This window comes from Peromyscus leucopus, chromosome 1 (assembly GCF_004664715.2).
Source record: "Peromyscus leucopus breed LL Stock chromosome 1, UCI_PerLeu_2.1, whole genome shotgun sequence".
Classification (NCBI taxonomy): domain Eukaryota; kingdom Metazoa; phylum Chordata; class Mammalia; order Rodentia; family Cricetidae; genus Peromyscus; species Peromyscus leucopus.
This window is the reverse complement of record NC_051063.1, coordinates 150,601,283-150,628,468: the sequence shown is the minus strand read 5'-3', so window position 1 is coordinate 150,628,468 and position 27,186 is coordinate 150,601,283. Positions and strand designations below refer to the sequence as shown.

Sequence of the window (27,186 nt, the reverse complement as noted above, 5' to 3'; positions counted from 1 at the left end):
TAGCACTTATACCATTACTCTTTCATATATTTACACCAAATATTTTCAGTTTCCTAAATAATTACTGTTACCCCTCCCTAAAACAATCAGTATAATATATACTGTATTATATAGTATGTGTGTAGGAGATTATACTATATTTGTGATAGTTGATATTATTACCTTAAGATCTAGAATCACCTGGGAGATGAGCTTCTGAGCTTGCTTGTAAGGGATTTGAGACAGGAGGACCCACCCTGAAGGAGGTGACACTATTGCCTGGGTTCAGGCTCTAGCCAATAAAAGGGAGAAAGCTAGGAAGTCATGAGTACTCTTCACTCCTTGCTTGACTGCACATACAGTGAGACAGGCTCCAAAAAACTCCTCCTGCTGAGACTTCTGTGCCATTGTCAGACTGAGACACAACTCAACACAACTGAACCTCTGAAGCAACAGGAACTCTTCCTAGCTTGTTTAGTTGGAATATTTTATCACAGCATCAGGAAAAGCAACAACACACAATGATCTTCAGTTATGAAATTGCTTAAACTATATATCACAAACTACCTCTATTGTTGGAAGACTATTAAGAATTTTTACCTCAATATATGCCTCTAAAAGAAATGGCAACTCATTTTTTTGGGACATTCTTATTCTTTTGATGAGAGTACTGGGGACAGAACTTATAGTTGCATGTGTGCCCAGCAAGTATTCTACCTAACGAACATTTCCAGTACTCTTCAGCTTTTGATTGCAAAACAGGGCAAGTCCTGAACTTGCAATTCTCCTCCATCAGCCACCTAAGTAGCTAGCACTACAGGCTTGTACCACCAAGCCTTTCTAGGACCATTATTAAATGCAAATTCCTTATAAACACAATATATTCATTATCTATATAACATTACATTTATGTTATAAAAATCTGAACTTTATAGGTTAATTTTCATCAGGATTTCAAAATACTTAAAATTTACTTCTAATAGTCTTCATGACTTTTACTGTTAAAATTTTACAAGCTTTACTTTTCAAACTAGTTTCAACCCAACATCCATTCTTATAAAAGCTACCTGTTTGCATTACCAAAGAGGACATATGAAAAATTAGGTATCCTCACATTACATTCTTAAGGTGTTCCACCAAAGGTGTCCAAGTTTTCAAATGGAATTGAACATCTTTGTTTTGTTTTCTAAGACAAGGTTTTTCTGTGTATCCCTGGCCAGCATGGAACTCCAATATCTGCCCAACTCTGCCTCCCCAGTACTAGGATTAAAGGCATGCACTACCATGCCCAGCTTGGAACTGAACATCTTAACATATATTACTGATAGCTCTTTCTCCATAAGTCTATGGTTTAAAAACAAAAACTGAAGCTTTCACCTCATTTTAAACTACCAGATTTTTTTCTCAGGAGTATTTTCAAATATTAGAAGGAAATTATAAAGTCTACAAGTTTTTGTACTATTCAGATTCATAGGGCTTTTTCTCTAGCATGAGTTTTTCCATGTCTTTGAAGGGACCGGTGACATCTAAAGGCCTTACCACACTGTTTACATTCATATGGTTTTTCATGACTATGAGTTCTTTCATGTCTCTGAAGGGAGCTGTGACATCTGAAAGTTTTGCCACATTGTTTACACTCAAAGGGCTTTTCTCCAGTATGGATTCTTTCATGTACTTGAAGAGAAGGGAGACGCCAGAAGGCTTTACCACAGTGTTGACATTCATAAGGTTTTTCCTCAGAATGAGTTCTTTCATGTAATCGAAGGGAGCTCTGTACTCTGAAGGCCTTACCACATTGTTTACATCCATAAGGTTTTTCTCCAGTATGTGTTCTTTCATGTCTTTGAAGAAATGAGGGATAAATGAAGGTTTTACCACATACCTTACATTCATAGCGTTTCTCTGCAGAATGAGACTTTTCATGCATTTGAAGTAAATATCGAGAAACAAAGGACTTGCCACACTGCTTACATTCAGATGGATTTCCTTCAGCTTTCTTTCCTTCATGTATATTACTAAGACTGAAAACTTTACCACGTTTCTCATTACTGTGAGATATTTCATGCACTCGAAGACTACTGAGAATTGTGAAGGTTTTACCACATTGTTTACATTCATGTGATTTCTCCCCAGTGTGGATTCTTTCGTGTAGCTGAAGGGAACTTGAACAATCGAGAATTTTACCACATTGCTTATATTCATAAGCTTTTTCTTCAGTATGGGTCTTTTCAGATACTTGAAAATAACTGAGTTTTCTGATGGTTTTATCAAATTGCAGACGTGCATAGGGTTTTTCTCTAGTATGAGTTAGTTCATGTAACTGGAGAGCACTGGGACAACTGAGACTTTTATCACACTGTTTACATGTATACAGTTTTTCTTCAGTGTGAGTTCTTTTATGTATGTGAACATAAGTGAGACTTCTAAATGCTTTACCACACTGCTTACATTCATAGGGTTTTCCGTCAGTGTGAGTTCTTAAATGCCTCTCAAGTAAACAAGGAAAAATGAAGGACTGACCACATTGTTTACATGCATATTTACATGCATATTGTTTTTCTCCATTATGAATCTTTTCATGTCTTTCCAGGGAAGAGAGATAAAAAAAGGCTTTACTACATAGCTTACATTTATAGGGCTTTTCTACAATATGAGATCTTTCATGTACTTGGAAGGTACTCCAATCCCTGAAGATTTTACTACATTGCTTACATTCAAAAGGCTTTTGCTCAATGTGAGCTCGTTCATGTCTTTGAAGGAAAGGAGGACATAAAAACGCTTTACTACATACCTTACATTTATAAGGTTTCTCTACAGTATGAGCCCTTGCATGCAATCGAAGGGAACTGTGACTTCCGAAGGATTTACCACACTGTTTACATGTATAGGGTTTTCCCCAAGTATGAGTTCTTTTATGTCTCTGAAGAAGAGGGGAACAAAGGAAGGCTTTACTGCACAGCTTACACTTATATGGTTGCTCTCCAGTGTGAAATCTTTCATGTGTCTGAAGTAAATATGCGTAAGTAAAGGACTTACCACACTGTTTACATGCATAAGTTTTTTTCCTAGGATGAGCTATTTTATGTCTTTGAAGGGAACAGTGACTTCTGAAAGCTTTACCACACTGTTTACAGTCATAACATTTTTCAGCATTGTGGGTTCTTTCATGCATTCGAAGGTAACTTTGACATTTGAAAGCTTTACCACACTGTTTACATACATAAAGTTTTTCTGCATTATGAATCCTTTCATGAAATCGAAGAGAACTGGGAGAACAGAGGGTTTTCCCACATTGTTTACATTCATAGGGGTTTTCTTCAATATGAAAAATTTCATGTAATCGAAGATAATTGTAACATCTGAAAGCTTTCCCACATTGTTTACATTCATAGGGTTTCCCTCCAATATGAGTTAATTTGTGTAATCGAAATGAACTTTGATGTCTAAAGGATTTTCCACATTGTTCACATTCATAGGGTTTTTCTCCAGTATGAACTCTTTTATGATTTTGAAGGGAACTAGAAGAACTCAGAGCTTTACCACATTGTGTACATTTATAACATTTGTCTTCAGTGTTGGTTCTTCCATCTACAGAAAATGAACAGGTGCAAATGAAGGCCATTCCACATTGCTTACAGGATTTTTCACAACTGTGACTTTGCTGCTGTATTCCAAATGAACCTGGAAAACAAAAAATTTTTTTAAAACATTTCACTTTTATAAGGTACCTGTGTATCATTGAATATCTTTGAGTTCAAGGTTTCCCTACATTGTTTAGATTTATAATGCTTCTTACCATATTTGTGTTCAGATGGTTTGTCCCCCAAGTGAGACATGATGTGCTCATTAAAGGCTGATTGACAAATGAAGGCTTTTCCACAGACACCACATTCAAATGGTTTTATTCCAGTAGAAATGTTTGTGCTACTATGAAGATTTGGTATCCAGGTAAAGGTTTCTCGATGACCTCCTTCTTTATCCTCATAGACTGCATCTACCATATAATTTCTGTTAAAAAAAAAAAAAAAAAAAGTAAAGTATAAAAATGTTAGCAATGGCTGCTTCACCAATGACTCTCTAGTCTTAGACTTACATTATTAATAGAAATCAGTGTATGTTTTTGCCATCTCAATAGTTTCAAACAAAATGGACTGATGATTCAACAACATGCTCCTAAAGAGCTACTATGAAAACAGCCCCCATAGGCTGGAGAGATGGCTCATCAGTTAAGAGAATTGGCTGCTCTTCCAGATGTCCTCAGTTCAATTTCCAGCACCCAGGTGGTAACTTAAACTGCCTATTAGATGCATGTATTCTCATGGCATCTAATACCTTCTTTTGGTATGCAGATGTATGTGCAGACAAAATAACCACATAAATGGAATATATAAATAAATCTTTATATATGTGTATGTATGTTGTGCTGTTTCCAAGTGAACTGTTTTTTCAACTATATAACACTAAAGTATATATTTTCTGGTGAAATGTTTCTAATGATAAGTAAATTTTAAAGATCTGGCTTTTTTTAATTTAAAATTTCACTATTATTTATTTTATGTGCATGGATGTTTCGCCTATATGTACGTCTGTATACCATATTGGATGCCCTGGAAGTGGAGTAACAGGTGGTGAGTCATCAAGTAGGTGTGGGGACTAGAACCTGGATCCTTCAGTGCTCTTAAACAATGAGCCCTCCCTCCAGCTACTTTTGGTTTTGGTTTTGTTTATAAATTTTCATAACACATTAAGAGTTTTTCAAGGAAAACTTTCTTCCACTTATATATGCCAATTACCTTAGATATCTCCAAGAATGTTTGCACTGCTCTTCAATATTCTGGTTTTCCCATTTGATGCCTAAAATGTAGACCCAGAAAAATAAAAAATTATTAGAAATTACAGAAAAATGAGTTTCTGGATTTGATGTACACTGGACCCATACCTGTTTATTCACTGGTTTCTTCCCTTTTCAAATTCCAAATCATAGAACCAAGGAACACTTGTTCATTGACAAAATAAATGGTACCATTTTTACCTATAAAAGTAAGGTAACTGCAGGTTTCCAGCATCACATCTCTGTATAGCTTCTTCTGAGAAGGATCCAGCAAAATCCATTCTTCCTGGCTGAACTTCACTGCCACATCCTCAAAGGCCAAAACATCCTAAAACATCCCAAATATATACAGAAACGAACAAATGAGACTAATAGATCTAGAGATTTAAACTCAAGTGATAAGAAGTCCATATAATTTTGTGGTATTCAGGAACTTATTCAATCAAACTGAAATTCTAGTGCTAGTCCTGAGATATTAAGAAAGGAGACAGCAACAAAGAGTTCTAGATCATCCAGGACTATACTATGAGACTCTGACTCTTGGGGAGGGGGAAGATTAAAGAAAAAGAAACCACAAGGTAGGAACACTCCTTATTACTGTGCCTGGGAGTTGAATGTGCTGCTAGGTCATCCCATTTTTTCTTTCTAGAGTGGATCTATGGTATTGGAAATAACAAGAGTTTTGCCAAATGCTGTTCAGAAGAGAGCTAACGTTAGCAGTCAAGATATTGCTTGTACTTATATAGTTCTACACACAAAGTGTGGGCTTTACTAGTATTGTGGAAACTAAGATTATGGGAGACATTCCACTAACATAAATGATAACAACAGTTCTCTTATCCTAAATGACTTACATAAACACAGAAATTTTCTGAATGTTCTATACACACAGAGTTAACAAGAGAATCAGCTCCTGCCCCCAATGATCTGGGCAATAAGGCTACTGAGTTTTTCTGGTAGACAACAGTTCATATATATTGTCATTTGTTAAGTGGAGAAACTGAGCCCATCCTGTGTGATTACACCAAGAGAAAACATTTAGAAGCCTCAAAGGTAATTTATACTATGCAGAATTTACCACTGCTAGAATGATTGATGCTTCTAACAAAAAAATTAACATGACACAATTAGATGGCATGTGTTTTTACAAAGAATACAAGGTAGTCAGATATGTTGACATGTGCTTACAGTACCAGCTACTTGGGAGATTAGTATCAAGGCTCCCATTTCAGGAGGGAAGGAGATAGTAAAGGGTGAAAGAGAGAGGAAAGAGACGTGTTACCAAAATGTCACGTCTTTTGGATTATACCTTTACAAAATCAATGGAAATTTAAAAACTCACTTATTAGCAGTCACCAATAATTAATTTTCCAGCTTTCTCCTAATCCAAGTGTTTAGCAATTGTCAGCCTTCTAAACAGTAAAGTGATGGCTTGCCTTGCATATGCCAAAGACTTTCAAACTACTCTGTAGACACAAAGGGCCAAAAACAAAAGCAGATTTCCATACTTTGGAGATTTAGTGGCACATTATAAAAAATATACAGCTTAAAGAAAAAAACAAACTGCAAAATTTACTACTCTACAAGGTAAGATATTCACATATCCCCCCAGATACGAACCACATAATATAAAATCAAATCACTTTCCCTTAACTGTTAGGAAAAGAACTCCTTCACCCTCTCATCTACACAACTCCCTCTGTGGGCTTATTGCTTCCTTTTGTATTTCAATAAACTCTTTGTCTATGCATGTCTTAGGTAATCCTTTTGATTGACTGTTATTGGCTTCCTATGCTCTTTCACCCAGCATTTTGATGGCTTACAAAGGGACTCTTTTGTTACCTATGGTGCTTCTGGTGGTCAGCTAAAGGTATCTGATTTAGGAGACTCTCAAACAAGGTCCAAAAGCCTTTAAGCTTCAGCCCAGACTACTATCTCCCATGACAGGACAAGCTAAGGAAGTCCTTTTGGGCCCTTGCAAAAAGAAATGCTTCCCATTCACAACTGATAGGAACAGGCCAAAGGAATTTTTTGTTGGTATTTTAAGTTGATGGGGGAGGAGGGAAGACAGCTAACTGTAGTCTACAATTTTAAGAGACTTTATTTCTCTTGTTCTGACAACTGCCTCTCTCTCCATCTGTAAGTCTCCCACAACTCTTCCCCCTAACCCAGATACACTCTCCTCCCACATACTCACCTAAGAGTTTGACATAGAGAACACAGGAAGCAAATAAAAGCTACACTCTAACCCTCAGAAAATATTCTTTGTGCTGGGTGTGGTGGTACATACCTTTAATCCCTGTATTAAAGAGGCAGTGGTAGACCCATCTCTGAATTTGAGTCAATATAGCAAGTTCCAGGCCAAAACTAAATGGTGAGACCCTGTCTCCAAAACCAAATCTATATATTGTTGGTGAGGTGGGTAGTGGGGATCTCAGCACCATCTAGGCATATGTCTCTTTCCCCATTTGATATGCCCCAAATCTAACAACTATGATCAATTTGCCCAAAATTCCTATCTTCATTAAGGAATTCAAAAGGCTAATTGTAGTTTTTTAACCTAATCTAGACATTATATCTACAACATTTTATTTTTTTAATTATTTTTATATGTATGTTTGCCTACACTCAGGTATGTGCACCATATGCATGCCTGGTGCCCATGGAGAACATAACTGGGAACTAGAGCCCCTTGGAATGGAGTTATAGATGGTTATGAGGCTCCATGTGAGTGCTAGCAATAAAACCTGAGTCCTCTGGAAGAGCAGCCAGTGCTCCTAACTGATGAACCATCTCTCCAGTCCCTATTTATATCATTCTAACCACTTGCTATATGCGTACAAGAGGTTTCATACCTACATTTTAGCAGACAGCTGAATTGATGAGAGCCATAGTCTTAACCCGGATAACAGAGAAGACATGTTCCTTTACAGTCCTTGACAGGAAACCCAAATAATTGTATCAGAATTCCTACTTGGGAGACAATGGGGAAAAGGACCCTCAGGAATACATGATTCCCTGTATCTTAGAAAGAAAAGGCTGCTATCAGCTTCATTAACAATTAACATAACTATGTTATGGAACATAACAAAGGAACCGCCCAAGAACCCTGTTTTTTTTTTTTTTTTTTTCATTTTAATACAGGTTGGTTGAAATCATGCACCAATACACTAACCTGGAGTCTTAAGAGACAAGAGAGCCAAAGGCAACCTACCTGTACGTTTTATAAAACTTCTTCAGATATTAGATATGTTTCAAAATTCAGAACAGGGATACTGAACTCCTTTCCTATTTTCTAGACAGATACAGCCTTCAAGGCTTTATTTAGTAATTAAAAAGAATCAAAGGCCAGAAAAGTCAAACCAGGAGATTAAATGGATTTCTGTGGCAACTTCCCATTCCCTAACCATTTCAGAAAGTCCAAGTATTCCATTTAAAGGCACCCTTCTCAGTTTAAGGGAACTAACTTAGCTTTGGAACAAATGAGCCACTCTGATTATTCTTGTAGTCAATCACAGTATTTCAGCTGTGAAAGCATAAAATAATCCAGCTATAATAAACCTCCTGTGAGACTATGTCTAAATTGCAAATTGGAGGGCCATTAGAATCATAACTGCCCCCCTCTCATGAGTGGGCCATCCTGGTTCTAAAAATTTCATACTAGGGTCAAACATGAAAATTGATGATATCCTTACTTTGGTCCTAGACAATAAGGAAATTTCTCCTTTGAAAAAATGACCCTGGGGTTATACAGGCTCCCAAGTTTTCCTTGGGACTCTATGCATGAGCTTCAGATTATTGAAGATATATGGCAAGGGCTATGACTAGACTACCAACATAGGAGCTATAATGCCCCCTCCCCCCATTATCTTTCTGATTTAACTGATGGAAGAATTCCCACTAAACTACACCTGGGTCTGGCTCCAAAGAGTTAGTACCTAACCCTAATTCACCTTTTGTTTAGCAGTTATCTTTGGTTTCTCTTGTTGCCCTCTATGTGAATTTTGCCTGAGAGCTTCCCAAGGGTACAAAGTATATGCAAAACTTGCTTGGGAAAAATTCACACACCATGATATTCCTTAAACCATGATATTCCTTAATAGAGTATTTGCATTTGGCCTTCTACCTCTGGCTTCATCAGCATGTTTTGGGACTATGGAAATCAACTTGCTAGAAGTGTAAATTTGAATAATAATAAAAATGACCTTGGCTAAAGAAAGTTGTCTCAGTCCTGCGAGAGGCTGATTTCCCCTGCAGCTGGAAAGGCTAAAGACATCCTTAAAGTATGTCTTCTTCCATAGATCAGACCCGTGTGAACACATACCTGGTTCAACAACATTTAACATTTCTGTCCTCAATCTTCCTCTCTAGCATTAATGGCAAACTCTAACCAACATACTTTAATCTTCTCTTAACGTGTATGATAAACAACTTTTCATTCGCTTTTTGGTTCTACCCAGATGTCTGATTCCCTTCCTAGGTAGGGGCATTGCATCCGACCTCCAGTCCCATTTATAACATCTGAAGGGTCCTGGGACCCTAAAATATTCATAATACCAATCCCCTGCCCTATAAATGTCCAGGAATGTCCAGAGCCCCAAATATCCTCCCTTATCTCTACTATACATCCCTACATCTCATAAGTTCCCCTTTAAGTGTGAGGCATCTCTAGTTCCAGAAGCTAACAGTCACTTCTGTCACAAGTCTTTAAAGACTCTAACAACTTTCCTCAAAGGCCTAATTCAAACCTAAAACTAAAATTAAAACATAAAACCTCAAAGGGTTTAGAGCTTCTTGTAGACAAATTCCTGACCATTATGGGGTTATGCCCATATTACTTACCATATACCACTCTTATATTGTCAGTGTCAGATGGATCCTAAAGAACATCCCCAGACCTAAGAGACATAAACTAAACTGTGATTCCAACCACTTCATAGGCCGCTTACATTGTAAGGAAAAATATATTCCAACACCACCTGGCTTTACAGTTTAGACTTTAAGGATGCTTTCTTTCTATATTCCAATCCACTGAGACTCAGTTCTTATTTGCCTTTCAATAGCAGGACCACTTGACACAGATATTCAACAACTCACCTGGAGTATCTTGCCTCAGGACGTATGGGCAGCCCCTACCTCTTTGCTATAACAGAAAACTTTTCTTCCTTGAAATGTTCATAAAGGAATAGGCTCCTTCAGTAAACAGATAATTTATTATTCTCTAAGAGACCTCTTACCTCACATCAGAACACTGCTGTAACTCATCAGAGACTAATCTCATATGGACGTTAAGATTTCCCCCTTCTAAGTTACAAATCCCCGTGCAAATGATATTATAATCAGTAGGCACAAGGCGCCTTCCCAGAAACCCTAACTATGGATTTCCAACCTCAAAAAAATTAAGAACCTATGACTATGTGTTATCTGTCTACAATTAAAGCTTTTCTACCCACAGAAGCTCAAAAAGCTACTCCTGTGAGCCTCTTGGAGATTTCTATCTCTTCTTCCAATGAAACCCAAGGTTTCCTCACATACCTGCAGCCCCCAGTGTCTTTCCTTTGACCTTTCTGGATTCTCCAATTACACAAGCCCTTCCTTCCTTATGTCATTTTAGAGAATTTATCCTAAATCTATTCCTCCAGGAAGCTTTAAACTATGTCACAACCAAGGACTCACCTACTTTCAGTTATGATGCCCATATTACTCCTTTATCCCATTATCTCAGAGCTCCTATACCTTCTATTCTTCCCATCTTTCTGGTTGCTACTGTCATACTCCTTACCTGTCTTTGGAAAAGGCATGCTGTGGTGCCACTTTAACTATTATGACTTTTGTTACAGATACAGATAAAAGGCTGAAAGCACATACCTGACATCACTAAGTCTTAAAGAGTGATGACTCTTTTGGGAGACTCGGAGCTGATTTTCCTAATTCCTGCTTATGGGTTATTATATGGGTTATGGGTAGCAAGGCCCAAGAGACTTAAAGCTGGCTTTCCTAATTCCTACTTATGGGGTCTGATTGAAGTTATGAACAGGGAGGACCTTGCTTAAATTTCTGGTACTATGGGGACCTTCCAGACCATACGAGATGCTACTGTCTGAGAAATATCCACCATTACCATAGCATGCATGTATCATAGCATAGCATGCATGTATCAAGTCAGTGTTAGACCTTGCTTTCCAACTTGAGGAAGGATGTCTTATTTTTGTTACTTCACTACATATTCCAGGCCAGCTTCTAGGGGATTCTTCTGTCTCGACCGACCCTCTCACCATATGTGGACTAGGATTATGTACATGTACCACTACATCTGGTTTTTATGTGGGGCCCAGGAATTAGTACCCAGGTCATCAGGCTTATAAAGCACATGATTTTACCCACTGAGCCATCTCACCAGTCCAAAACAGACTATTCTGACTCAAAGTCATACTCTTTAAGTAGACTGAGTCTGGTTCCTAATTGTTAAAATTGTTTGTACTCTACAAAATTTTTAATGTTTTGGAATATTTGAAACAATTCGTTAATTTTAATTTTCTTTCTGGCCAGTTTCATTCAATTCCAAACCTTATGTAGCATGGTTAATTCTGATTTTAGGAAAGATTAGCCTTTGTTATTGTAACTCTTATTTGTGACTAACACTTTCATTTGGTATTATTTTATTATTACATCAGGTTTCTGGTTTGGGAAAGTAAATGTTTAGTCATTGGGATGATTAGTTCTAAGAGCCAATCTGACACAATCTAATCACCTCATATGAAGGCCTCAATGAGGGGACTACCTTGATCAGGTTGTCCTTTGAGGACAACTGTGTAGAACTGTCTTGATTATATTAACTGAGGCAGGAAGACCCATCTGTGGTGGTACCATCTCCTAGGCAGAAGACTCCAGACTATATAAATGTAGAAAAGGCGCTGAGTATGCATATACTCATTCTCCCTCTGCTCTCTAGTGTGGATGTGACTGCTTCAATTTTCTGCTCTGCATTCCCCTCAATGGACTATAACCTGGAATTGTTAGCAGAATAAACCTTTCCTCTAAAGTTGCTTTTACAGAGTATTTTACCACAGTATCAGAATGGAAACTAAGAATTTAGTACCAATCCTGATGGTGTCCAAAACTTTGTCAAGTTCTGTCATTTGTTCTCTTAGATGAATTAAATTCCAATTAAAACAGACTGCCCATTAGGTTAGCATGGTAAGAAAAAAAAATCTACGCACAGGGGTATATACCTTTAATCCCAGCACTTGGGAGACAGAGGCAGGTAAATCTAAGTTGAAGCCAGCCTGGTCCATACAGAGACCCTGTTACAACCCCCGCCACAGAAAAAAAATACAACACACACACACACATACACACACACACACACACACACACACACACACACACACACACACAAAGGACTATCAATGTTCCTATTGAAGAAATCATGACAAATTACCATTAGTTAGATTTCCTCATATTTCAAAACACTTCAAAGTGGATAGCCAGAATTGATGGAAAACCAATTGATAGTTTTTGTCTAAACATTTCCTACTTCGCTGATTTATTGATCCTCTCTTTTTTCCATTGAAAAATGACAAGTGTTTCTATTTTAGCTAACTAGGTGAACTATAGTTTACTTTTTTTTTTGGTTTGTTTTTTTTTGTTTTTGTTTTTGTTTTTAAACAGAGTTTCTCTGTGTAGCCTTGGCTGCCCTTGGTACTTGTTTTGTAGACCAGGCTGGCCTCAAACTCACAGAGATCTCCCTGCCTCTGTGTCTCAAGTACTGCTATTCTATGAACTGTTTTAGATCAGATTTTTTAGATGCTGATAATAAGAGTAGCTGTCTCCGAGGTAAGTTTCTCCTACCATATATCAAAGCTTGTCCTGGACATTTATGGTAATGTAAAGGAGCTCAAGACACTAAGTGATAAACCCTACTGTATCTTCCTGACTGAGCCAATAAAGTTCCTTCCAACACAGAAACAGGATATATTTTGAGGTATCACTACAAACTTATTACAAATCCTGGGACCAGAGAGATGGCTCAGATGTTAAGAGCACTGGCTGCTCTTTTAGAGGACCAAGGTTCAATGCCCAGCACCCACATGGTAGCTCACAACTGTCTGTAACTCCAGCTCCAGGGAATCCAACACCCTTACACAGACATACATGCAGGCAAAACACAAATGCACATAAAATAAAAATAAATAACAAAATCATAAAAAAAAGAAAAGTTAATACAAATCCCAGGGTAGTCACCCTGACATTTTCACCCTATACAGAAAGAGAGAGAGCAAGTGCCCCTGAATTTTGGCACCTTTATGGTTAGGTACTGAGAATTTCTAAACTAAAGGCAGCTCACTGAAAAACGTGGATATTAAACCCAAGTTTTAAGTACCAGATGGAAAGCAGATCTAAATATTTCAATAGAATTTGATGTATAACCTATGAAAATTTATGCCACAAAGCACAAGCCATGTTTGGGAGGAATTAAATCAATAAAAACATACACTACAAATGAAAACAGATGAAAAAGAAATCATTTAGTCTTCCATAATAGGAAGCTATAGAAAGAAGAAATAAATCAAGCACAGGAAAATAACAATTTGAGAATAAAAAAAAATGTGAATAGGAAATCAGGGGCAACCAATCACTCCAAAACCTAGCTCTTCAAAAATATTCATAGAACTGATAACCTTACAGCCACATTTTAAAAAAGAGTAATGAATACAATTATAGAGGGCCATCTACAGTCATACCACCCTGAACAAACCTGATCTCACCTGATCTTGGAAACTAAGCAGGATCAGGCCTGGTCAGTACCTGGATGAGAGAATTAAATAGGGCCATCATTAGCATGACGATTAAAAGAACCATAAAGGCATCCTAGGACCAACTCCAGACCACATATTTAGTAACCTAGAAGAAATGAACAAATTCTCTGAAATAAACAATCAAAAGGCAAACAAAGAGAGATGGCCAGTATGAGTAGGCCTATAGGTGCTAAAGAAATGATATCACTAACTCCCAAAACAAGGATAGACAAGACTCAAATTATTTCAATCATCAATTTTTCCAAACAATTAAGATAAGGCACTCATTCTGTAAAACTTCCTCTGAAAAGGCAAACACATCCTAGTTCAAACTTGGAGTTCAACATTACTGTAACACTAAAACATAGGAGAAAAAACAAAAACACATAAACCTAAAGACTGACCAATGCAAAGACTCTTGACAAACATTAGCAACCTGAATTTTCAAGTATACTTTTTAAATTATTAAAAAGAATCAGAGCCAATGTGGTTGTATATTCCTGTAATCCCAGCATTGGGCAAGCTGAAACAAGAGAATTACCAAGAGTTTGAAGCCAACCTGGTCTGCAGAGTAAAAGCCTATCTGGAAACAAAGTATATAACAAAACCATGCTGCAGAAACAGAAAGTCAATTCAAATCTTAAAATTCAGACTGTAAACAAAGCTCTATCGTAAAACACACGCCTAGCATTATGCAAATAAATGTTTTAATCCCCATCAACTCAAAAAACGAAAAATTTAAAAATGTAGTCCACCAAATTGACAAGTTAAATAGCAAAAATCATGTCATCATACTAGTAATTGCAAATGAAAATCCACACAAACAAACAAACAAACAAAATAACCACTGCCAGAAAAGTGAGAGCACTATTGAGATTGTTAAGAGTGATATTAAACCACCACACAGCGTATATAGCACCAAAGCTAAGTGAGACATATTTGCATATTAATGTAACTAAGTCTATAGACAAAAATTACACATTTTTAATGAAAAAGTAATCAAAGTACTTAATAAGTGTAGGGATTTCCATGACCCTGGAAAGAAAGCTTCAAAATTTATGATCTACAGATTCAATACACCCCAATACAAATCCTCAGAATTTATGTTGAAAATAACAAAGTTATCTAAACATATGGCAAGAGATACTCAGAATGGTCAACACAAAGGACTGAGGCTATAGTACAGCTGGTAGTGTGTTTGACTACTATGAAGCCATAGGTTCCTTTCCCAGAAGCACATAAAACAACGTAAGGCATATAGGCACACACCCTTAATCCCAGCACTGTGGAGGTGGGTTTAGGTAGCAAGATCAGAAGTTCAAGGTCATCCTCAGCTAAGATAAAGTTTGGGGCCAGCCTAGGAAACACGAGATCCTGTCTCAAAAAGAAAAAGAAAAAAGTTAACACAATACTGAAGCATAAACAGTACACTATGTGACTAAGATTTCCAATAAAACTACAATAATCAAATTAGTACAGTATTTCACAAATAAGGAATAGGCAAAATAAAAAGCCAGAAGCAAACTCACACAAATAGAGTAACTGATTTAACAAAGCAGTAAAGTAAACATTATCAACAAAAAACTGGACAGACTTTACAGCTTCCACAAAACTAATTCAAAGCAGAACCGAAACCTAAATAGGAAATGCAAACATCAGAACTCCATAACTCAGAGAAACTAGGCCACCTTGACTTAGCTCGCAACTAGTCCCATCACAGGGAACGTGAGATCTGTGAGCGTTCGGAACAGCTGTGACATCACCTACGCAAAGCTTTCTGTCACAGGGCGGAGCCTCCTGCTACTCAGGGCTCTGCGCAGACGTGGCCGCGGCTGAGGGGCAGAGTTGCGGGTCCAGGGCCTAGCTGGCTTCACACGACGTTGCCCCGCCCCAACCCCGAGGCGGCCCTGCCACACCAGCTCCCGCGGTTCAGACGCCGCTCCTCCCCGTCTGGGGACAGTGGCGCCTCGCTCACCATGGTGCGGCTCCCAAGCTCGCCCACGCTCTGCCCACAGCTCCCGGTACCAGCGCGGCGAAGCCTACTCACACCTCCCACCGCCATGGAAAACCTACAGCATAGCTGCCGGAAAGAACCCGCCCTCACCGCCTGCCGGAGACCTCGATTGGACTGTCTGTTTAAATACTCTGATTGGCTAGCGCGGCCTGAGTGACAGGAGGAGCTCCTTTAGGGAGGAAGCTGAGCTCAAAAACTTAGGCAGCTGGACAAAGTTTGCATTTAAATGGACCTTGCTTCTAGCTACCAGAGCTGACTTTTTGCACTCAGTAGGCACTCCTTGCCCTTCCTCCTGGTCACAGGATAGCTAGTGTTAGCATATAACCCGTTACACAAAGCCCAAGGAGTGATGCCTCACAGCAGTACCCAATGTACCCAAGTTTAAATTAGGAAAGGACTGGGAAGTTCTCCACTGATAAGCAATTTCTGTAAGGCACCCCTAGGATTGCTCATACCTTCTCTCTCAGGCTACACATTTTTAGCCAGAAAAATAGTGGCATGTAAGCAGCCTTCATCCTAGTAAGATGTAGCACTAGGACGATCAGTTCAAGGCTACACTGGGTTACATTCAACTGTCAATAAATGACATTTCCAAGAGAAAAATAATTATTAATGGAAAAAAATGAGTTTAGAAAAAAAATAGAAATTAAACTAACAATCTATGAAATGGGTAATTCAGAAACAAAAACTCAACCTCCTCATAAAAAAACAAAACAAAAAGGCACCAATATCAACAGCTGATTTTTTTAAGACTTTTATATTTTGTGTGTGTAGTGTATCATATACCCTAGAGCTAGAGTTACAAGCTGTTGTGAGCTGCCAGATGTGAGTGCCAAGGAACACACTCTGGCATATGGAAGAACAGTTAGGGCACTGAACCTCTGAGTTAATCAAGCCTAAAGTTGATTTTTCAAATCTAAACATAATAGATAAATGCTTACCTATTGTTACCTATATGTCTCAAACCATGGGGAAAATGATTGATTGCCTACTTCACATATCAAATTGAACCTGGCCACGCAGTTCTCCCACGTGTTACAGGGTCCTCCTGGCTTCCATACCCTGCCCCCTACCCTAAACTTCTCCATGCTTGGCCAAGCTTCCCTATATAATCCAATCATTTTGGTCCGTTCTCCAGCCCCCCACACACACCCAAAAACAATAACCTAGATGTGATGCACAGATTTCTACCATAACTCAATCAAGAAAAATTAGAAAACACACCCAATGAAAGATAGAATCTACCATCAAAACCCTCCAATGATTAACTATATGGATTCACTGGTAAAATTTACCACATATTTAAAGAAGACATAAGAGACCCTCTACAAGCTCTTCCAAACAACTGAAGGGGAAGCACCTTTTAATTCATTCCCTGAGACCACTATCACTTTGACTCAAAGCCAAACAATGTCATTACAGGAAAAGGAAACTACAGGGTATTGTCGCTAAAGAATTCCATGTATCCTTAACAAAATACTAGCAAATGGAATGATCAGCATATAAAGACAATTACAAATGAGGTGTTTATTCCCAGGATGTAATGATGGCTTACTATAGAGGCATTTGCTGTACTATACAGTATTAGTAGAGAGAAGAACATATACACAATAGGATCTATTGATATACAATAATAATGTGATGAAGTCTTGCTTTCGTGATACAAATGGGTACAGACTTCTGTTTGAAATGAGTAATGTTGGTTACAGTAGCACACATCTATACTCAGTAAAAAGACACACATATCAGAGTTTGTATTCAACTATCTGAAAACCCAGATGTTATTTATAGCTCAACTGAAAATCTTCAAATAAAGTTTAGAACAAACAACAATGGAGTCCTAAGTGGTTCTGCATGCCTTTAATCCTAGCACCAGGAAGGCAAAGGCAAGTGAATCTCTCTAAGTCTCATCTTCTCTCAAAACAAACAAGAGTCTGTTGGCAGCACTAATTACAACGATATTAGGTGGGATGTGGATCTGGGAAGAGATAGGTGAGGGGGTTAAATATGATCAAAAAATAATGTATGAGCTCCTCAAAGAATAAAAATAATTTTTTTAAAAAAATCAAAAGCTAGACAAAGCATTACAGAACATTCTGGAGAAGTTTCCACTACTCCACCATCGGGGTAAATCACCTTCTTGGAATCCACTAATGAACTATTTCACTATCTAGAGACTGAGCTTTGTTCCACACTTAGAAAACCCATAAAGTAACACTGCAGAGTACCAAATATCTATTCTCCAAGGCCTTGACAACAATCTTAAAATTCAGAGGCATGAAGGAGCCTAATGGAAACTCATTAAAAAAAATACAGAAAAAGTGATTTTCCCAGTAGTCGTGAAAGCCTGGAAAAGTTTTCCCCATCCTCTTCCCAACCCTTTGCCAGCCAGCCACAGAGTAAAAAGTTTGAGTAGAAAAATGAGTCATACTTCGTAAAGAATTCCCCACTGCAGAGCACACATACTCTACACAAATGCACAAAACCTGTTATCCTGAGAACAAGCCCCATACCAAATACGGGCACTAACTCTTCTAAGTTCACCCCAAACCTTCTAACACTGAAGTCAAAGCTATTCTCACTGGGAAGTACAAGTTTGCGAGACTGTGGCTCCCACTTCTCTTTATCTTTATGCTGGGCCTTACACAGGAAGTAATTGCACAAAGGGCAATTTCTCCACGCCCTGCAACAGAGAGGGCTGAAGACACAATCCTGTTCCTTACTGGGCCTACGACAGACAGATTTCCTAAGGTTCAGGCCAGGAACACTGAGACAAGAGACTGCTGAAACTGGGTACAGATGGAGACAGCGTCTTTCTTCTAAGGGTCTTTGGGAGTTCTTTTTAATTCCGGCCTGGAAATCTTTCAGAAGGGATCCTCAGGGACAGGAAGAGACAGCAGGGTTTCCAAGGACAGGAGGAGACAGAGTGCAGGGACAGCAAACGGAGCTGCAGGGGAGTATCCGGATCATAGTGTCCCTGCGCCAAAGACGCTGTCGCCTCCGTCCGTCCTGTGGCCACACAAGGGGACCACACAAAGCGTAGTCGCAAACCGAGCTCGCTTCCCCACCCCCACGACCTGGAGCTAAGCTGTCGCCTTCGTCAGTCAGCCCCTCACAGGGCCAGTGCCCTGGCCTCCCTGCTCCTCACCGAGAGTGCACGCAGCCTCCTTCACTCATCAACGCCTACACTGCCGGATCCCGAACACCACAGCAGACACTGGCAAGAGAGAGACGCGGGGCGGAGCCCAGGAGAGCAATGAAAACTCGAGAGTGGGAGGACCTTCCGGAGCCTGAGTTTTATCACTGGTTCCCCATCTGAGTCCCAGGCGGGTTTCAAGTCTCCAGCTTTGGACTAAAGGCTCGGTCAGCTGCTAAGGGGGGCCCGGGGAGGTGGGCGGACAAACGCGGAAGCTTGGCCAGTGCCAATCTAAGTCCTGCGAGTGCATGCCACCCTTCCTACTCTGTTGTGTATCTTGGTTGACCTTAAATCTTCATAAACCTGCTTCAACCTTCCAAGTGATTACAGACCTGTCACCCTGCCTGGCTTAAGTGGGGTGAAAATAAAGGTGGCTTCATTTTCAACTTTAATGAATCACTAGAATGGAGGGATAAGAAGAGCAGTTATACATAACTCTAGTATTAAACCATTTATCTCTGTGAACCTGGCTTTCCCCATCTTTAAAATAAGGACAGAACTCTGCCCTAATCCTTTGATGTGGTTATAACAGACTCAATAATAAAGGAAAACAATATTGTTTATAGCGGGAATGAAAGACCCTAACCCTTCAGGCTTACACCCTCCAAGCCCCAGGAAATGAGAAACTAAAAAGAGCAAGCTGACTCAGCCATTGTTCAACCACCCCTGCCACAATGTAACAATGTAAAAAGATTTCTGTTAAGAGATGTGCTCAAAGGGAACACTCCTCCACTGTTGGTGGGAATGTAAACTTGTACAACCACTGTGGAAATCAGTATGGCGGTTTCTCAGAAAATTAGGAATCGAACTACCTCAAGACCCAGCCATCCCACTCTTGGGCATCTACCCAAGGAATGCTGATTTATACCATAAAGATACATGCTCAGCTATGTTCATAGCAGCAGTATTTATAATAGCCAGAACCTGGAAACAACCTAGATGCCCATCAACAGAAGAATGGATGAAAAAAATGTGTTACATATACACAATGGAGTACTACTCAGCAGAGAAAAACAATGAAAGCATGAAATTTGCAGGCAAATGGATGGAACTAGAAAAAATCATCCTGAGTGAGGTAACCTAAACCCAGAAAGACAGTTATGGTATGTACTCACTCATTGGTGGATTCTAGATATAAAATAAAGAACAATCGGACCACAACCCATAGAACCATAGAGGCTATATATATAGCATGGAGGTCCCTAGGACGACTGTGGCATATAATAAATTTCAGTTTTACTCAATTATTGAAAAAAAAATAGCCAAATGAATGGAAACACATGAACTATGAACCAAAGGCTGAGGGGCTCCCAGCTGGATCAGGCCCTCTGAATAGGTAAGACAGTTGATTGGCTTGATCAGTTTGGGAGGCATCTAGGCAGTGGGACCAAGTCCTGTGCTCATTGCATGAGTTGGCTGTCTGAAACCTGGAACTTATGCAGGGACACTTGGCTTAGTCTGGGAGGAAGGGACTGGACCTCCCTGGACTGAGTCTACCAAGTTGATCGCAGTCCTCGGGGGAGGACTTGTCCTGGAGGAGGTGGGAATGGAGGGTGGGCTGGGGGTAAGGGGAAGGCGTGGGAGGGGGGAGAATAGGGGAACCCATGGCTGATATGTAGAACTGAATGATATTGTAAAATAAAAAATATATATCAAAAAAAAAAAGAGAGATGTGCTCAGCTGTGACTGGGATAGTAGCAGGTGTTCCAGGAAGGACCACTGTGACCTTTGTGTAAACTCCACTCCTGCCCTGATACCCCCCTTGAGGTTTCAGAAAAAATGTACCTGTTGATGCAGCTGTACCCCCTCTGTGATCACTCTGTAACCAGACCATGATGTTGTGAAACAAAATTGTATGGGAATTATAATCTTATGGCTTTTGTGGGTTTTTCCTTTAAAAACCCCCATATGGCTGCAGTTCTTTCCTTTAAAAACCCCCATATGGCTCTTGCTCTTAGGAGCAGAGTTTGCTCTTCTGTACAGAAGCTTCAATAAATCCCTCGTGCTGTTGCATCAACTGGACTGGAGTCTGGGTTCTTGGGGCGCCCACTTGAGACCCTAAACTTTGGGGTCCAACATAGGTTTACATTTAGACATATTTAGATGACATCTAAAATAAACCTAAAATGTTGAGCTTGTGACTGAACAGTAAGTAGTCATTGCTCTACCAGCTCATCAGGACTCCTAAATGTTAAGCTTTGAACCATAGAACAGGAAAGTAATCTGAAACATATTTTATTTTAGACTCATATCTGAACCTTTATGACTTATTTAAACTTTTATTCCTTAGAACATTTTTTTAAAAGTGAGCTAACAAGCTAGCTATGGCCTTGCAGAAGGATCTGGTTGTCTGATTCTGCCATGCTGACAAAGTTAGAGCTAGCCATCAGTACTGTCAGAGATCTGAGAAGGATAAACTATATCTGAGTGCAGACCAAGAAGCATCCACATGCCTTTAATCCCAGCACTCGGGAGGCAGAGCCAGGCGGATCTCTGTGAGTTCGAGGCCAGCCTGGGCTACCAAGTGAGCTCCAGGAAAGGCGCAAAGCTACATAGAGAAACCCTTTCTCGAAAAACCAAAAAAAAAAAAAAAAAAAAAAAAAAAAAAAGAAGCATCCAATCCTATAAATTACAGGGATCAATCCCTAACCAGGTCTCCATAGCATTGGAGGCACCAGTCAGAACAGCATCAATCTTCTTCCGCCATCAGGCCCATAAGGCAGAGTATTTTTCCTGTGGAATAGGGACACAGAAGACTGACCTCGACCAGGCAAAAGGGTGCAATTAATTTCAGTGCCCTACCGCTTGTCCACAGTCTGGGCTGGGTCCTGGCAGCAGGCGTTGCATTGGGGCATCTTGCCCTGTGGTCAGCGTTGTCATAATCCAGGCAGAGAGGTTGTGGTGCCTCATAGGTAATCTTTTTCAGAGACCTTGGGTCACTGCTAGGATCTGAAAGCCTGTCTGATACAATAAACTTTTAGATCAACATTTAAATGCAATATTCTGCAGATCTCTGAAGTATGAGGGCCGTCTAGATGTCTGAATAGACAAACTTTGTTTCTAATTACTTGTTTTAAGCTCAACCCTGAAAACATATGCAAGGGACTGAGTAAATGAGTAAACTTGTCTCTGTAATATTATATCAGTACTTATTTACCCTGACTACAATTAAAAAGAAACTTGATTATTCATGACTGACTATTAAAAACAATGCTTTTAAGTTGAAGCTCTTTTAGCATCAAATACGGGTTCAGTAAAGAAACCAAAACAAAAAATATCAATATATGTATCAGCTTATCTACATAACTTAAGTTTAACAAACTTAGCAAATACAAGGAAGCCAGACAACATTTTTAAGCCTGAATGTACCTTGGGTAAGGAGAAACATTTTAACTATAAAAACTGTTTTAAAAAGATTAAGATCTCTCAAATGTCTTTTGTAATAATAATAAAGTACCTTTTTTACTTTAAGGGGGAGAAAACATGGCATAAAGTAAAACCAAGCTCCAGAGTACAAACAATTTTAAAGTTTAATATCTAGGACTCATTTATAATCTTTTTGGTTCCTTTATTCAGAGGCTTGGATGATTTCTTTGACCCTACCTTTGGCAGCACATACATAGCCTGTCTGTTTTATTTTATTATGGCTGGTGCATTTTGGTGATTATCACCTGACAGTGGCATTTTTTTTTTTAAACTGCTAAGGTCTATCACTGCAACCAGACTCTTTTTGAAACTTTAGTCCTGCCATATATTTGTAAACCTTAGCTGTTCTTTATGATCCTTTTATGTTTTTAAAATTATTATTATTTTACATAGGTAAATCTTAAATTACAAAGTTTAGCTGTCAGAGCAAGGTATATTCCTGTGTAAAAGCATTGATGTGTAGCTTTAATATTTATCAAACATTTTATTTATTAAACATATGTTGTTATCTATTTAAATTTTTTAGAAACTTGCTGTTGAACACTTGGTAAAGACATAAGTACTTAGGTGTTATATATATTTTTAAAATCAATAATTATTTGCACACATATATATAGTTGGATCCAAGTTATATATATACATACATACATACAGTTAAAGCTTGCTTACATTTCCAAGTCACATACCTGTCTATATATATAGACAGAAGCAGTTTGCAGAATCATTAGCCATTTTTAAGATGAAAGTTAACCAGAATTAACTTTTAAATTCAGTATTTGTAGGTATAAGAAATCATACAGTTTACTGACCTTTTACATCATAGCCTCATATAGGGAGTGACATTTTATTCTTGGAGCCAGATCCTGATCAGGTTTTAGCTCCCGCCAGCTCTGCCCCTTGTCCATATGGGAGCCCAGCCAGAACCTGCCGCCCGTGCTCACTGACAGCCCTAGCACAGGGCACTGCCTAGTTCCCATGCAGCCGAGCCTCTACTTCACTGCTTTCTGAGCAAGCTGGGGCCTCCAAACATGCTTCATCCAGGCCCCGTGATGCTTACAGGCTGCCTAGCCCTCTCAGCGGTGCTTTGGGTCCCTGGAGCAGCCCTTGCCTACAGGACTCACTGTAGAGCTTTCTGTTACCTGCTGCCTGAGCTCTCCCCCGCCTCCGCCCCATCACAGCGGGAGCCGAGGCAGCTGCTTGGGAGAAGTGGGCGGATCCCAGCAGGGAGAGTGGCCTGGGCAGGAGAGTTTGCCTCTGGAGCTGTTTTGGAGGATTTCTTTTCCTTATGGGAGCCCAGCCAGTGTCTCTTCCCTCCCCCACCCCATCATGGTGGGAGCCCAGGCCGCTGCTTGGGGGAAGAGAGGGATCCTGGCAGAGAGAGTGGTCTCTACCAGGAGAGTTTGTCTCTGGAGCCATTTTGGAGGATTTTTTTTTTTTCCTGTGCCGGCTGTGATCAGCGTGAGGGGGGTGGTTTTATCATTAGTCTCTCCCGTCCTCTGGAAGGACCGGGTTTTTTTTTTTTTTTTTTTTTTTTTTCATGTTGGATTTCCTTCAGAGGGTAAAGGGAGGAAGCGGGAAACAGTCAGAGGGCAGCTGGGGCTGAAGGGACAAAGGGAGTAAGGGGAGTTTGAGAAGGAAGAGGTGGGGTTTAAGGAATGAGGGCTGTATCCTGACTACCCTAATGAAACAGCCTCTGCTGCTCATCCTCCCACAAAACAAGAATTAAATTAATAGTGAAAAGCAGCCAGGCATGGTGGCACATGCCTTACCTAAATTCCAGCACCTAGTTGGCAGAGGCAGGTGGATCTCTGAGATTTTGAAGCCTGTCTGGTCTATATAGCAAGTTCTAGGACAGCCAGAGCTACAGAATAGAGACACCTTGCGAAAGAAAAATAAAGTATGAGAAAGGAAAGAAAGGTGGAGGGAGGGGAAGAGGGGGAGGAGAGGGGAGGAGAAAATAGAACAAGATTTATTCAAAGTGGTTTACACTAGGAAGAGGAATGACTGTTCCCTAGTCCATCTTCAGGTCCTACTAACAGGATAAAGTAGAAGGCCAGCAATAAGCTTAACTAAGCAGTCCAGCCAAGGTTGAGGTGTAGTCCACCCTCCTCCCTACTCTCACTTCCTGTCTTGACAGTATGGTAGAACGTCAGACTTAATGTTTCTCACATAGACAAGTTCCTCCTCCTGTTATCCTCAGCCTTTTCTTCTAGGATGAGATTCCTGGAAAAATTCTGATTTGTTTCAATAGTCTGTCGGCCAAAGAGATAGACATCCATGTCTCTTCATAATATCATTCCTGCCAGGCATGGGGTGGCATGGAGATCTAAGAGGGGATGGAAGAATTCAGGACCACACCTTGCTGTCTGTAACAGCTAGACATTCTAATCCCATCCAAGGCACTCCAGGAAACAACCCATGATCCCAATTGCTAAAATGGAGAGAAAAGGAGTCCTTTATGAACTGTTGGAGATGTAACTTCAGAAGTCACAAAGGTTTTAACAATTAAGTGTGGCTCCCCCTTGACAAGCCTACACTTTTCCTGAGGTGCATTTCTTGCTAATATCTATGCTTAAATTTATGTTTAAATCTCTGTGGTGGTATTTGCTCCACCCATGACCTTGGGCTATATGGCCCAAAAGAGGTGGTGCTTCCTGCCTTGTAGTGACCTCTTTCTTATAAGGAGTTGGAGAAGGGTCACATGCCCCTTCTCCCTGTTCCTGCCTATGAGGTGAATTTGCTCCCAGTCAGATCAGACTTCTTTGTCTACTCCATTCTGTAATCGTGAGCTTATTTCCTCAATTTATACCTTAATAAATTCTGTTACCCATTTAATAGACTCACGTGGATTGACCATAATAAATCTCTTAATAAACTGCAGGGCTGAAAAGATGGCTTATAGTGGGTAAAAGTGCTTGCCCTGCAACTGAGGACCTGAGTTCACATCCTCAGAACACAGGTAAAGCCAAATACAACTGTGCATGTTTGTAATCCCAGTGTACCTATGACAACATAGGAGTTAGAGACATCCTTAGATAATCATAGGTATGGAATGGCAAACAAGAGACCCTGTCTCAATCTCAGTGGAAGGTAAAGTTGTCCTCTAAGCTTCACATGGATGCCAAGGCGCGTGCATGTACATGTACACACACACACACACACACACACACACACACACACACACACACACATACACACACACACACACAAATAATAAAAACCCAGGTTTGCTCTGTATTGATAGAGTTCTTTATGACAATGCAGTCAAGAATCCCAGCTTCACTCAAGTGAAGGTCCCTGAAAAGAACTGTATTATACAGAAAGCAGCATAAAGCTGCATTTCTCTCTCTTCCTCTAACCCAATTGCACTTTCTGTCTGACCATCCTAATGCCTTACTAATTAGGTAAGAAGGCACCATTTAAGCTGGATTGTGGTAAACCATGCTGTGGATTGTGGCAATCCAGCACTCAGGACATAGAAGTAGGAAGACCACTGTGGGTACGAGGAAAGCCTGGGCACTGTCCTACCAAATAAGCAATTCATTTAAAATTAATTTTTAAAAATTAATTAAAATCAAGTAACCGAGGAAGAGGAGTACTGGAGAGTTAGGGCAATACCTCCTACAGTCATTTCAGGTGTCAGTCACTGATTCCTATATCATCATTTTCAAAAGGTACTTTTCTTTTAGGGTAGTTACTCCTACTTCAGTTAACCTAGTCTAAAGAATCCCTTGCACACATGCCCAGAGGGATTTGTTTCCATAGCTATTCTAAATGTCATAAAGATTACAATGGAGACTATCACATTAACTACCTATTAACACTACCTTAACCCAACCCTATAACTCCTTAATTCCTAACCCTAATGCAACTAAAATCTAAACCTAACCTTTGCTCTGATCCAAAAACCTAGAGGAAACCTAAACTAAATGAAAATCTCTAAAAATAAACAATGCAGAAAGAAAATTTTATGTGGGAGATCTCTACAATGCACCATCAGTTCCTGGTGTATTCATATTCATCCTCTCTCTCTCCCTCTCCCTCTCCCTCTCCCTCTCCCTCTCTCTTTCTCCTGTCAAAAATAATACACTAATGGATTTATGGAAATATTTATTGATGTGGTTTAAAGTGATACAGACTATCTTGGAATGAAAACAATGTGATAATGTCTCCATAGTAGCCAGACTATGTGCCTATATCTCCTCACCTTAATGGTACAATGACAGAGAAAGATAGCCAAGAACTGGGTCATGGTTGTAATTCTGAAAGCCTGATTTTCATGGAGCTACTTAACTTTAGTTAGGCCATACCTGTCAAAGGTTTGGAAAGGCCCTAAAACAGTGCCATAAGCTAGAGAGCACCAGATTAATTTTTTTTTATTTGTGACTCTTTTCATGTAAGAAATTATAATGTAATCCTAAGTATATAGGTATATAAAGTGCATGTTCAAATAATGCATTTACTGCTAATAAATCAAATAAATATACTTAAAAATTTGGTGAATATAATATTTTATCATTTATTAACACAAAAGTAAATCTGTATATTGATGAAATGGGCATATTTATTTTATATAAAAGATTAAATATTAGCTGAATATTTGATAATGCAGCATATAGAGAAGGTTGTTGTGAGTTAATTCATACTTTGGCTTTATAGTTGTCAAATATGGAGAACATCATGTAAATCAGTATAAAAAGGCAGAAATACAGTTAGAACCATTTCATAAGTTGTTAAAATATTTTTCTTTATTGCAACCCAATAATCACTGAATGATTTTTTAATAAAATACAAGTCAGTAACTCAAGCAATTTTTAAAGCCACACTATACTATACAATATAAAGACAGATTACTTAGATGTTGATGAATGACACTAGGAAAATAGAAAAGTCTGTTTTCCAAAATTAAATCACTATTTCCATAAGAGCAGAAAACTCTGGT

The 27,186-nt window shown here is 39.3% G+C and overlaps 1 protein-coding gene across 12 annotated transcripts; it reads right to left on the bottom strand.

The window, feature by feature from the left end:
- Positions 1-594: 594 nt before the first annotated feature.
- On the bottom strand, positions 595-23,491 carry LOC114709005 (zinc finger protein 709-like). 12 transcript variants are annotated; one of them, XM_037198986.1, is made up of 7 exons: positions 18,771-19,377; positions 13,579-13,618; positions 9,653-9,708; positions 5,012-5,138; positions 4,773-4,833; positions 3,776-3,987; positions 595-3,660 (listed from the first exon to the last, which is right to left on the bottom strand). In XM_037198986.1, the coding sequence occupies exons 3-7, from the start codon at positions 9,653-9,655 to the stop codon at positions 1,448-1,450; spliced, it is 2,616 nt and encodes an 871-aa protein (XP_037054881.1). In that variant the 5' UTR covers positions 9,656-9,708; positions 13,579-13,618; positions 18,771-19,377; the 3' UTR covers positions 595-1,447. The 12 variants fall into 12 exon arrangements, with proteins under 12 accessions (XP_037054881.1, XP_028748452.1, XP_037054879.1 ...); XM_028892619.2 differs by lacking the exon at positions 18,771-19,377 and adding an exon at positions 15,584-15,660; XM_037198984.1 differs by lacking the exon at positions 18,771-19,377 and adding an exon at positions 15,297-15,577.
- Positions 23,492-27,186: the final 3,695 nt, after the last annotated feature.